The 13753-nt window shown below is 45.5% G+C and overlaps 2 protein-coding genes across 2 annotated transcripts in view; both read right to left on the minus strand.

Moving 5' to 3' along the window:
- Positions 1 to 6802: 6802 nt before the first annotated feature.
- LOC132591314 (oocyte zinc finger protein XlCOF6-like) lies at positions 6803 to 8842 on the minus strand. The gene has a single exon (XM_060269404.1). The coding sequence runs from the start codon at positions 8799 to 8801 to the stop codon at positions 8232 to 8234; it is 570 nt and encodes a 189-aa protein (XP_060125387.1). The 5' UTR covers positions 8802 to 8842; the 3' UTR covers positions 6803 to 8231.
- Positions 8843 to 9347: 505 nt separating this feature from the next.
- The window catches only part of LOC132591272 (zinc finger protein 91-like), a 56285-nt gene continuing 51879 nt past the window's right edge, over positions 9348 to 13753 (minus strand). The window contains exon 4 of the mRNA XM_060269128.1: positions 9348 to 11720. Within this exon, the coding sequence (XP_060125111.1) occupies positions 9575 to 11720 (2146 nt within the window). The 3' untranslated portion in view covers positions 9348 to 9574. The remainder of the gene's footprint in view (positions 11721 to 13753) is intronic.

The raw sequence follows: 13753 nt of genomic DNA on the forward strand, positions 1-13753 counted from the left end.
TGGACCCCTCCTGATGGACGCAATACCACACTAGATCTGTACATCGAATGCTTCCGCCACAGAATCCAAACGGATGTGACCAGAAAACACCATCGCTTACTACAAAATCTAAACCATGCTGAAAGGAGAGCCATAGAAAATCTCAGGAACAACCCAGACATTATAATTAAAGAGGCAGACAAGGGTGGAGCTGTCGTCATCATGAACAAAACTGATTACATCCAGGAGGCCCACAGACAACTTTCCAATACTGCCTTTTACATGAAATTGGACTCAGACCCCACACAAGCATACAAAAAAGAACTGAACAAGATTATTAAGGAGCTACCCCTACACATCCAAGAACAGATCCTCACAAACACACCAGCGGAACCTCGGCCAGGAACTTTCTATCTTCTACCCAAAATACACAAACCAGGAAACCCAGGACGCCCCATCACCTCAGGTATTGGCACCATTACAGTGGGTGTTTCCGGCTATATGGACTCTGTTCTGAAACCATATGCTATCAGTGCTCCCAGCTACGTACGTGACACCACAGATTTTCTGAGGAAAATACAATATTTGAACAATCTTCCTAACAATACTATACTAGCCACTATGGATGTGGAATCTCTATATACCAACATCCCACACAATGATGGTTTACAAGCCATAAGGAACACCATTTCAGATAAAACCACAGCGGACTTTGCTACCAAACTCTGCCACTTTGTCCTTACCCACAACCACTTCAAATTTGGTGATGACCTGTTCCTCCAGATCAGCGGCACAGCCATGGGCACCCGCATGGCCCCACAGTATGCCAACATCTTCATGGCAGATTTAGAACAACGTTTCCTTAACTCCTACCCACTCAAACCTCTCCTGTACCTGCGATACATTGACGATATTTTTATTATCTGGACACATGGACAACAGACCCTGGAAACCTTCCACCAGACATTCAATGACTTTCACCCCACCATCAACCTAACAATGAACCAATCTATGCAAGAAATACATTTTTTGGACACTACTATAAAAATACAGGATGGACATATAGACACCACCTTATACAGAAAACCAACTGACCGACAAACATATCTACATGCTTCTAGCTACCATCCCAAACATACCAAACAATCCATCGTATACAGCCAGGCCTTACGTTACAACCGCATCTGTTCCAACTCTACAGACAGAGAATCTCACCTAAGAGATCTACAGCAAACCTTTTTAGAACTAAAATATCCACCTGATGAAGTTAAACAACAGATCAACAGAGCCAGACAGATACCTAGAGAGAACCTGCTGCAAGACAGACCCAAAAAAGAAAATAACAGAACACCACTAGTCATCACATACAGCTCCCAAGCTAAAACAGTACAACGCATCATCAGAGATCTACAGCCTCTCCTGGACAATGACAGCTCCCTTTCTCAAGCTCTGGGAGGAAGACCTTTCATTGCCTACAGACAGCCACCCAACCTTAAACAACTCCTCACCCACAATAATACAACCACCAGACTTAACATGGACACTGGTACCAGAGCCTGCAATAAACCCAGATGCCAACTTTGCTGCCACATACACCCAGACAACACCATTACTGGCCCCAACAACATCCAACATACCATCTCAGGACTATTTAATTGCTCATCCTCTAACATTGTGTATGCCATCAAATGCCAACAGTGCCAACTTCCATTTCACTGTATCTGAAGAAGTGTGCATGCACACGAAAGCTCATACCAAAATAAAAACTTAGTTGGTCTTTAAGGTGCTACTGAAGGAATTTTTTTTATTTAACCCTATATGGTGTTATCCCTTGACATTTTGTGTGTGTGTGTGTGTGTGTGTGTATCCGCTTATTTTATGTGAGCTGCTTGGAAGACAGCTTTGGTTCAAAGGCAAGATTGAAATACAATCATTTCCCCCCATTCGTAACAAAGAGATATTCCACCGCCCCTCCTCTCCATGGGCTGGCGATCTCCAGATCCAGGGCTCTCCCCCTTCCTTTCCCCCTTGTCCCCACTGCCCCTTTGAAGAACCATAACATTACGGAATCTGAGAACTGGAAGGGGCTGAAGAGTCATCTAGACCAGTGTTTTTCAACCTTTTGGGGGCAAAGGCACACTTGTTTCATGAAAAAAATCACGAGGCACACCACCATTAGAAAATGTTAAAAAAATGTGCCTATATTGACTATAAAGTAATTCTCTTGAATAGGAACCAAATAAACAAAGAAAGTATATGTATATGATAACAATGAAACTTCAAGCTTTTTGTATCCAAGCTGACAGTGGTTTGAGATCTGGACCTGCTAAGCCCCAAACCCCTGGCCCAGTCCCTTGCGCTGTGCTGCTTAACAAAGGTAACAAAAAGGCCACTTGCCTTGATGTCTCCTGCTGTCCCGGGCCGGGCCTTTTCCTCCTCCTTTTTCTAACAGACAAGGGGAAGGCGGGCCTAGGAGGGAGGTCGCTCGGGGACGCTGTTTTTCGGCTGGCCGACAAGCCAACGACTACAACATCTTCTGAGGAGGTGGGAGGGGCGGCCACATGAGCGCAAAGGATCCTGACGAGACGCAAGTCAGCCCCAGCTATGCCTGCCTCGAAACTCCGAGCAAGGCGGGCGGCGGCTCAAGAGAGCGCTAGCTTTTTCCTCAGTCAGTGCGAACCTCCTGACTTGCCAGCGGCCGGACGCAATGCCAGGGACTAGCGCCGTGGCCAGTTTGAAGCGGCTCGCCGAGGAGTTTCCGCGCGCATTCGCCGCCACCACCGCAACAACGAAGGAATTGGGGAGGTGCTTTTCGCCGGGCCTCTGGGCGCCGCCCACCGCCCACGTTTGGAACGGCACACCAGGCAACATCTCACAGCACACTAGTGTGCTGCGGAACAGCGGTTGAAAAACACTGATCTAGACCAACCCCCTGCAAGGCAGGAATCTGAGCTAAAGCCACCCAACCTCTGCTGAAAAACCTCCAAGGAAGGAGAGCCCACCACCTCTCATGGGAGTCTGTTCCCCTGCCAAACAGCTCTTGCTGTCAGAGAGGGTTTCCAAATGTTTCGTCAGAATCTCCTTTCTTGCAACTTGAAGCCATTGGTTTGAGTCATACCCTACAGCCTAGAATAGTTACAGTATTATTATTTTTTGTTGCTGCTTCACCCTATGGACTCATGTTAAGCTAGTGGTCCACCAAGACCCCTTGATCCTTTTCACATGTCCTGCTAGTAAGCCAGGTGTCCCCCATCCTCTCTTTGTGCAGGTGGTTCTTCCTGCCTAAGTCCAGGGCCTGACATTTGTCCCTGTTGAAATTTATTCTGTTACTCATTCTGTTATGCAAGGACATGCCCCAGCGGAGCTGCTATTCCTGTTACAGCAAATCTCAGGGGAGCATTAATAGGGCAAGTTACGCCCAAATTCTCGGTCCTCATTTTCCTGAGCAGTGGATCTCTGGCTGGGCAGGATCTGTCCCGCCTCAGACTGCAGGGGAGGCAGCTCACAGGATGGACTGCTCTCCACTGCATCCCTTCTCCCAAGGGAGGAGGGCCCTGGCTGGACATCTCCTCCCCACTGACTTGGTTTCCTCCCCCAAGTGGTGGAATCAATGTGTCCCAGAAAACAGGGTCTTCCTTGCAGGCTGAAATGGTGCAGTCCAGATACAGGCAAAACCCTTGGGGGTGTGGAGGAGGCAGAGACTTTGGGCCCCTCCCTCCCTTCCCCACCCCTTTGAGAGCACTTGTGAATGGGTGAGTTCAACTGTTCCTGGAAAGAGCCCTGAAAAGTGGCCACACCAGGTCCATGTGCCCCTATGACGTTCAAAGGAAGCTTCCTGTTGGCTGCCTCAATGCTCAGAGATGGCTCCTGCCTCCAGGCAACTTGTGGCTTTGTAGAAAGTTGACCCTTAAGTTTGGGACCTGCCAAATGCACACTATGGACATCCATAGGGTTTCTCCCCTATGTGTGCTATCTTGGCGATAATCTGATATGACCTTATATTGAAGCATTTAACACACACTTAGGCCACCTCCCCATTGCATCAAGGTCTCTCTGGCACTGCCCACTCTCTGCTCTGCTACCTTTCCTCCCCATGCAAGATGTGCAACTAGGAGGCGAGTCCTTACTGGTTATGCTGCTAAACAGCCCTTTTATTCCTGATGCCCCCAGAGACAAAGTTTTATCTGAACATTTCCCCCTTCACATAGCCAAGAATGAGGTGTTGTGACAATTTATAAAATATAAACAATTGCACTTCCAGTCCGGAGCTGCCATGGTGGACAACAGATCCCATGATAGCGGGTGCTGGGAGTGCAGAAAATGAGGATTTGAGAGTAATTATCCTTACAAATCCCCCCCCGGGTGTCAAGGGTGTGAGCTCTCGCGCACAGACCGTCCACTACCTGTTGCTCACTTCTGAGATGTGGGGCTGGGAACGCTGAGTGCACGTATCAGTAACTCTCCAATGCAGTCACCATGAGAGTTACCATAATTCCTCTGTTTTTTAAGATAGATATGAATTTGGACTTTAAAACCAGACATGCTCTGGAAGAAGGAGACAAGATGATCTGCTAATTGAATCAGCCACTGACTGAGAGGGACTTGATTGGGAGAGGACTATCGTCGTAACTGGATTGGAAGGTGGGTGAACGTTAACAGACTCTAAAGCACGGGTGTCAAACACAAGGCCCGCGGGCCAAATGCGGCCCGCCAGACCTTGTCATGTGGCCCGCGCAGGCCCAGAGCGCTGAAATGGAAGAGGCGCTGGACAGTTCGCTTCAGTTTATGAACACTTCAGTTTATTAACAGACGTCCGGAACCAATTGTGTTCATAAACCAAGGTACCACTGTACATGCACTACGTTGTTTTATGATGTGGCAACCCTTCACTCAAGAAATCAAAATAATTCCTAATGGAATATAATTATTAATGGAAAGCTGGAAGTCAGCCCAGAGCACGGCAAAATGCCAATGAAAGATGGTGGAGTCGATTGCGCAGCAAGAATTAAGTTCTCGGAGTGGGAGAGAGGGGTTTATACCAGAAATAATAGATAGAAAGTTTCAAGATATAAACCCCTCTGGCAAATTGAAAGATCCAGAATAGCTAAATACAAACCAAGTTGCTATGTCAGTGTCTGCGAAGATAAAGGAACAACATTGGAACTGAACTACTTGAATTAAAAAAAGAATGGAAGCAGGAGAAGGAGCATCTCCCCAAAACCACAGCATGGGAAGTCATCCAAAAATGTTTAATTTGGAATGGAACAATTGCCGTCTTTCTATCTTCCAATTCTCAAGGCGGTTGGCAAACTGAAGAAACAAAGAATGTACACCTTATCACAATCTAATGCAATACAAAAATGTGATAATAAAACACAGCTTTAAAATAAGCAATCTACATCAAATAAAGTAACATTCAACAATCATTAGAATATAGAAAAATAATATCAGCATATAAAAATTAAACAGAAACTCACTCTTGACATTTACAATAATTTCAAAACTACAATCGATAAAACAATAGTATTAATGGAGCTTATATTGTATTATTATTAATAAAAACTAATAAAAACTATGATTATAAAATATAAACAATATATGAGGGTTTGGATATTAGCAGAACGTACAAGATGCTTTTAGTCTTTTTGTGTCTTCCTTGTTCCTTTATTGCAATTACATCAATGGGAGATGTGATGCTGTTCCTATAATACTAATCCCACCAACCCTGCTCCCAAACTACCACCACAACTCCTAACAACATTTTCAACTCTCTCCACAAAGGACTAAAACTCAGCTGACTCTCAGCCTGTCATCACTCACCCAGCACTCCAGATTCTCCCCCTCCCTATCTAACATTCTATTGTATCTACTATTATACTTGTGAGACATTACCTTCATTTCTTTAAAGACCTGTCTATACAACTTTATATACAAATACCAGAATTTCACATACACTCCATCCATTTACGACTGATTTCCCATTATCTGAGTTTATTGATGGGAAGGAAAGAGGAAATACGTCAAACACTCCATACATCTAAATGGTCTCTCCCCTGTGGCAGTCTGTAGAGGTTTCGTAAGCATCCTATTCTAACTGATGCACCGCTCTGGGACTTCCAGGTTGTCGCATCTGAGTTCGGTCACCTGCCATGCACTCTCTGCAGCAGATCAGGTGCCACGGGGGTGGGAGAGAGCGCGTGGTTACAGCCCTCCCGTAAGGCTCTGGGATTACTGCAAACCGTGGAAAAGCTATTCTGTCTGGACACACACACACACACACACATTTTAGCTGGAGCTCCCAGAGCTGCTGGAGAAATCTATCTATCTATCTATCTATATAAATGTAAAAATGGTGAAACTGTGGGCTCCACTTTTCTCCGAAACGCTTGACCGATCGCCCTGAAATTTGGACAAAACGATCCATGCCACTTCCCGAGTGTTCGTACAACCTCGGATTGCTCACATCGCATACCTGCACAGGTACAGACCTACTTTTCCACAAACTAAAACAGCGGCCTCAAATGGCGTTATTCCCTCAGCTCCTCCTCCTACACCCCCTCCCTTCCTGTGAAATCTACACCACACCCACAAACCCCGCCTCCACCACGAGATCCACCACTCACATACATCCATGAAGGCCAAACCAACTGAAAACAGGCATTTCCCAGCAACAAGGCCCAACATTGCTAAGTGGAGGTAGGGGCCTGCCTGGGGGGGGGATGGGGGCCCGAATAGAGGGCAGGGATAGGTAATGGGTCAGAACAGGGTGGGGGGAGACACAGGGATGAAACCTGCACTCTCCACAGTATCTCGCCTCGGCTCAGGGGGATCTGAAGAGGGGCTATTACCCTCTATCTCACAGACTAACGTACAGCAACGCATGCAGGGCCAGCTAGTTCAGTTATTAAGACAGAAAATTGAAATAAAGAACTAGGCTAGAGGTCTTCCTAGGAGCATGTCCAGTTTCAAAGGTGGAGGGAGGCTTTCCACCCTCTGGGCCAGAGGTGGCTCCTGCCTTGGGGCAGCTGGTGAATTTGGAGGAAGTTGACCCTTAGCACTCTCGGTTTGGGAGTGCCTGAACCTCCTTCGAGGGAGACCCAGCCAGATGGGCGGGGTATAAATTATTATTATTATTATTATTATTATTATTATTATTATTATTATTATTGTGTAACTGTGCCCCCCCCGGCACATTGCTTTGAGATGCTCTGGTACAGCCCCTTCTTCCCTGTGCCCCCTTCCCTCCTCATGAAAGACGTGCAGCTGGGAACAGAGCCTTTCCTCATTATGCCACTAAACACCCCTTTTATTTCTCCTGCCACCAAACAATATATCTATAAATCAAAAGAATAGATGAGGTTTTCAAGATCTCCTTCGGCCTATAAGTAGGTACTTTCAGTCTTTCTGTGTCTTCATGGTTCCATTATTACAATTATAACAGTGGGAGTTATGCTGCTGTTCCTATAATTTTAATCTAACTCTGCTTCCAAATCTCAGCTCCACTTTGTGGAACTCTCCATTCCCAGATACAAACATTTCCAACTCCAGTCACAGGAATTTTTTTATTTCCAACTCCCTCCACCAAACACCAGAACCAGCTCACTCTCAGTCCATCCTCATTCAGAAGCAACACTCCAGACTCACACACTATCACTCCCTATCTAACAATACATTAAATATTATATTATGCTTACTATTGTGAAATGTTACCTTCATTACTTTAAATACATGTCTAGACAATGTTACATACAAACAACAGAAGCTCACATACGCTGCATGCATTTAAGATTGATTTCCTGGGTTAAACTTGCTTGCTTGAAAAACCTCAGAGGCTTGAAAGAAGAAAGAAGGATTTTAATGGACTATCGGATAAGATCTGGATTTTGTTGAATAAGAAAGCAGAGACAATAAGAAAAGGAGACTTTCTGAGTCTGAAGCATGGGAAGTCAATGTTAAATTTGTATAATTTGGCAAAAGATTTGGATCAATTGCTTAATTGATATTTGTATAACTTGTAGAATTTGGAAATGGATTAGATATTGAAATTGGAGAATCTAATAAAATGTTTACTAAAAAAAAGATTTTCTGCTATTGATGTGAGAGAAATTGTCAACTCGGGGAAAAACAGGTTCTACACTCTAAAAAGCGTTCCATAATAACCAAAGCAGAATCCACACTCCTCCTATTTAAAGCATTTCTCTTCTTAGAGTTAATTGATGGCTTGTAGTTTCCACTCTTACAGCTCTTACCCCTCAGGGTCTTTTGATTGTTTGTAAGACTTCCACTTCAACAGAACTTCTGTCCACTTCCCTAGGACTTACTGTATATGGTTTTTCCCCTGTATGAGTTTGTTGATGTTCTGTAAGAACTCCACTCTGACTGAAGCTCATTCCACACTCCATGCATTTAAATGGTTTCTCCCCCGTGTGAGTTCGTTGATGAATTCTAAGAGTTCCACTCTGACTGAAGCTCTTTCCACACTCCATGCATTTAAACGGTTTCTCTCCCGTGTGACTCAGTTGATGAATTCTAAGGTTTCCACTCTGACTGTAGCTCTTTCCACACTCCATGCATTTAAATGGTTTCTCTACTGTGTGTGTTCGATGATGTGAATTCAGTTGCCCACTCCTACAGAAACACTTTCCACATTCCATGCATTGAAATGGTTTCTCCTCAGTGTGACTCCGTTGATGTTTTCTAAGGACTCCACTGTCAGCGAAGCTCTTTCCACACTCCATGCATTTAAAGGGTTTCTCCCCTGTGTGACTCCGTTGATGAATTCTAAGCTGTCCACTCCGACTGAAGCTCATTTCACACTCCATGCATTTAAATGGTTTCTCCCCCGTGTGACTCCGTTGATGAATTCTAAGTTGTCCACTGTGACTGAAGCTCTTTCCACACTCCATGGATTGTAAGCTGTCCTAAATATTTCATTTTCTTTTTGATTTCAAGGCCTGTTAATTTTTGCAAATTTTTATTTCTTCTATTTCCATAGCAGCGCTTTCTCCTCCTCCGTTCCTGTCCCCCTGCCACCGACAGCAATGACAGGTCCCAGGGTTCGGAGCTCTGCGCAAGCGCTTCTCCGAACCCTGGGAGGAGGTCTTGCTGTCGGCGGCTGCGGGAGAGGAACGGAGGAGGAGAAAGCAGCGCTTTCTCCTCCTCTGTTCCTGTCCCCTTGCCGCCGACAGCAATGACAGGTCCCAGGGTTCGGAGAAGCGCTGCGCAAGCGCTTCTCCGAACCCTGGGAGGTCTCCTTGCTGACGGCGGCTGCGGGAGAGGAACGGAGGAGGAGAAAGCAGCGCTTTCTCCTCCTCCGTTCCTGTCCCCTTGCTGCCGACAGCAATGACAGGTCCCAGGGTTCGGAGAAGCGCTGCGCAAGCGCTTCTCCGAACCCCAGGATTCTAGCGCCCGTTATTAAACGGGCTGAAAACCACTAGTTCCATAATAACGAAGCAGAATCCACACTCCTATTTAAATCATTTCTCTTCTTTGAGTTGATTGATGGCTTGCAGAGTTTCCACTCTTACAGCTCTTACCCCTGAGTCTTTTGATGGTTTGTAAGACTTCCACTTCAACAGAACCTCTGTCCACTTCCCTAGGACTTATTTGGTTTCTCCCCTGTATGAGTTTGTTGATGTTCTGTAAGAACTCCACTCTGACTGAAGCTCTTTCCACACTCCAAGCACTGAAATGGCTTCTCTTCCATGTGACTCCGTTGATGAATTCTAAGGTGTCCACTCTGACTGAAACTCTTTCCACACTCAATGCATTTAAATGGTTTCTCCCCCGTGTGAGTTCGTTGATGGCTTCTAAATGTTCCACTATCAGTGAAGCTCTTTCCACACTCCACGCATTTAAATGGTTTTACCCCAGTGTGGGTCCGTTGATGGTTTCTAAGGTATTGACACTCACTGAAGCTCTTTCCACACTCCTCACATTTAAATGGTTTTTCCCCAGTGTGGGTCCGTTGATGGTTTCTAATGTGTCGACTCTCACTGAAGCTCTTTCCACAATCCATGCATTTATATGGTTTGTCCCCCGTGTGACTCCGTTGATGAATTCTAAGGTGTCCACTCTGACTGAAGCTCTTTCCACACTCCATACATTTAAATAGTTTCTCTCCTGTGTGAGTTCGTTGATGCGTTCTAAATGCTCCACTATGAGTGAAGCTCTTTCCACACTCCATACATTTAAAGGGTTTTTCCCCAGTGTGGGTCCGTTGATGAATTCTAAGGTGTCCACTTTGACTGAAGCTCTTGCCACACTCCATGCATTTAAATGGTTTCTCCCCTGTATGAGTCCGTTGATGTTTTCTAAGGTCTCCACTCCGACTAAAGCTCTTTCCACACTCCATGCATTTAAATGGTTTCTCCCCCGTGTGACTCCGTTGATGAATTCTAAGTGGTCTACTCTTACTGAAGCTTTTTCCACACTCCATGCATTCAAATGGTTTCTCCCCCGTGTGATTCCGTTGATGGTTTCTAAGGTTTCCACTCTGACTGAAGCTCTTACCACACTCCATGCATTTAAAGGGTTTCTCTCCTGTGTGGCTCCGTTGATGAATTCTAAGTGGTCCACTGTGACTGAAGCTCTTTCCACACTCCATGCATTTAAATGGCTTCTCCCCCGTGTGACTCCATTGATGAATTCTAAGGTGCCCACTCTGACTGAAGCTCTTTCCACACTCCATACATTTAAATGGTTTCTCCCCTGTGTGATTCTGTTGATGCTTTTTAAGGTTTCCACTCTGACTGAAGCTCTTTCCACACTCCATACATTTAAATGGTTTCTCCCCCGTGTGACCCCGTTGATGGTTTCTAAGGTGTCCACTCTCACTGAAGCTTTTTCCACACTCCATGCATTCAAATGGTTTCTCCCCCGTGTGACTCCGTTGATGCTTTCTAAGGTTTCCACTCTGACTGAAGCTCTTACCACACTCCATGCATTTTAATGGCTTCTCCCCCGTGTGACTCCGTTGATGAATTCTAAGTTGTCCACGGTGACTGAAGCTCTTTCCACACTCCATGCATTTAAATGGCTTCTCCCCCGTGTGATTCCGTTGATGAATTCTAAGGTGTCCACTCTGACTGAAGCTCTTTCCACACTCCATACATTTAAATGGCTTCTCCCCCGTGTGATTCCGTTGATGAATTCTAAGGTGTCCACTCTGACTGAAGCTCTTTCCACACTCCATACATTTAAATGGTTTCTCTCCCGTATGAGTTCGTTGATGAATTCTAAGTTTTCCACTCTCACTGAAGCTCTTTCCACACTCCACGCATTTAAATGGTTTCCCCCCTGTGTGACTCCGTTGATGAACTCTAAAGTGTCCACTCTGACTGAAGCTCTTTCCGCACTCCATACATTTAAATGGTTTCTCCCCCGTGTGATTCCGTTGATGGTTTCTAAGGTTTCCACTCTGACTGAAGCTCTTTCCACACTCCATACATTTAAATGGTTTCTCCCCCGTGTGACCCCGTTGATGGTTTCTAAGGTGTCCTCTCTGACTGAAGCTCTTTCCACACTCCATACATTTATATGGTTTCTCTTGTGTGTGAGTTCGTTGATGAATTCTAAGTGTTCCACTCTGACTGAAGCTCTTTCCACACTCCATACATTTAAATGGTTTCTCTTGTGTGTGAGTTCGTTGATGAATTCTAAGTGTTCCACTCACACTGAAGCTCTTTCCACACTCGATGCATTGAAATGGTTTCTCCCCCGTGTGAATCCGTTGATGAATTCTAAGCTGTCCACTGTGACTGAAGCTCTTTCCACACTCCATGCATTGAAATGGTTTCTCTTCTGTGTGAGTTCGATGATGTGAATTCAGTTTCCCACTAAGGTTTCCCACTCCGACTGAAGCTCTTTCCACATTCCATGCATTGAAATGGTTTCTCCCCCGTGTGACTCCGTTGTTGAATTCTAAAGTTTTCACTCCTACTGAAGCTCTTTCACTGTCAGTGAAGCTATTTCCGCACTCCATACTTTCAAATTGTTTATCCTCTCTTCACACTCCATGTATTTAAATGGTTTCTTCGTTATTCCCATTGGACATGGCCCACCAGAATTTTGACTGCCTTCACCATTGTTTTTCTTGACCGGGGGGGGGGGAGAGAAACTCCTACTTGGTTTCTAGGAAGAGAACAAAGAAATATTACACACATCAATTAGCACTTGCTCTTATTTAAACATCTCGTACATTATCCTGTCCTCCATATGTTCCAAATTTTTAGGAAAGGCAAATGAAATAATATTAAATAATGGTAATGCATCATGAGTCTTTCCTAACCCTTAATCAACTTTAATGAAGCAGCCATATCTTAGAATACGGTTGAACTGTGGGGTTTACTTTTTTATAAAAAGTGGTTTCTCAAAGGAAAGGGAGTTGCTCTGTGTCCATGAACCTTCCCACTATTCATCATGAAGTTCTTTATCCTCTGCACAATAATTCCCCACCCTTACCGAGTGTGGGCACATTGGATTTATAGTGTTCGGGTCTACAGTGGTGCCTCGCTAGACGAAATTAATTCGTTCCAGGACTCAATTCGTCCGCAATTCGTCCTGACTCAGATGGGTGGTGGGAATGGGTGATTGGCTGATAGGTGTGGTAAACCTGTTGATGACCACAGATTGGTCTAGATACCAATAATAATCCCTGGGAAATTTTTCAAGAACCCTTAAGATCCAGTTTCACCAACTCCCAAATAACACTGAGCCCTAGAGCAGCCTTTCTCAACCTTGGGTCCCCAGATGTTGTGGGACTACAATTCCCATCATTCCTAGCCATCAGGGCCAGTAGTCAGTGTTTATGGAAGTTGCAGTCCAAGAACATCTGGGGATCCAAGGTTCATAGAATCATAGAGTTGGAAGAGACCACAAGGGCCATCCAGTCCAACCCCCTGCCAAGCAGGAAACACCATCAAAGCATTCCTGACAGATCGCTGGCAAGCCTCCGCTTAAAGACCTCCAAAGAAGGAGACTCCATCACACTCCTTAGCACCAAATTCCACTGCCGAACAGCTCTTAGTGTCAGGAAGTTCTTCCTAATGTTTAATGTTGAGAAATGCTGCCCTAGAGGAACCTTCTATGCTGAGGTGAGGCATCTTAGACCCTCCAGTTGTGGTTGGACACAAAGTAAAGGTAAAGGGACCCCTAACCATTAGGTCCAGTCACAGACGACTCTGGGGTTGCGACGCTCATCTCGCTTTACTGGCCGAGAGAGCCAGCGTACAGCTTCCGGGTCATGGGGCCAGCATGACTAAGCCGCTTCTGGCAAACCAGAGCAGCGCATCAAAACGCCATTTACCTTCCTGCTGGAGCGGTACCTATTTATCTACTTGCACTTTGATGTGCTTTAAAACTGCTAGGTTGGCAGGAGCTGGGACAGAGCAACGGGAGCTCACCCCGTCGCAGGGGATGATGGGAGTCTTATCTAGTTGGACACACTTCCCCCTTTTTCACCCTCTTCTGAAAATGCTGAATATCTGTATTTCATTTCCTCCTTCTTCCATGATCTCCAAGATCTTCCTGATACAGTTCAGCTGCACACATTCCCAAATCATCCAGCACCATTTACCGTATTTCATGCTTCGTAGGACGCACCTGACCATAGGACGCACCTGACCATAGGACGCACCTCATTTTTACAGGTGGAAAACCAGAAAAATTTTTTTTTCTGCTTTTCCTCCTCTAAAAGGCTGGGATGAGGGGTGGAAGGGGCTCCCGTCCATCCCTCCTCTCGCCTTGCTGTAAAGCAAGCAGACCTTGAGGACAG

Source organism: Zootoca vivipara, chromosome 2 (genome assembly GCF_963506605.1).
Source record: "Zootoca vivipara chromosome 2, rZooViv1.1, whole genome shotgun sequence".
NCBI classification, from domain to species: domain Eukaryota; kingdom Metazoa; phylum Chordata; class Lepidosauria; order Squamata; family Lacertidae; genus Zootoca; species Zootoca vivipara.

What these genes read in the sequence shown, in the direction of transcription:
- LOC132591314 (XM_060269404.1), bottom strand. Translation starts at nt 8,801, where the DNA reads ATGGAGTGTGAAATGAGCTTCAGTCGGAGTGGACAGCTTAGAATTCAT.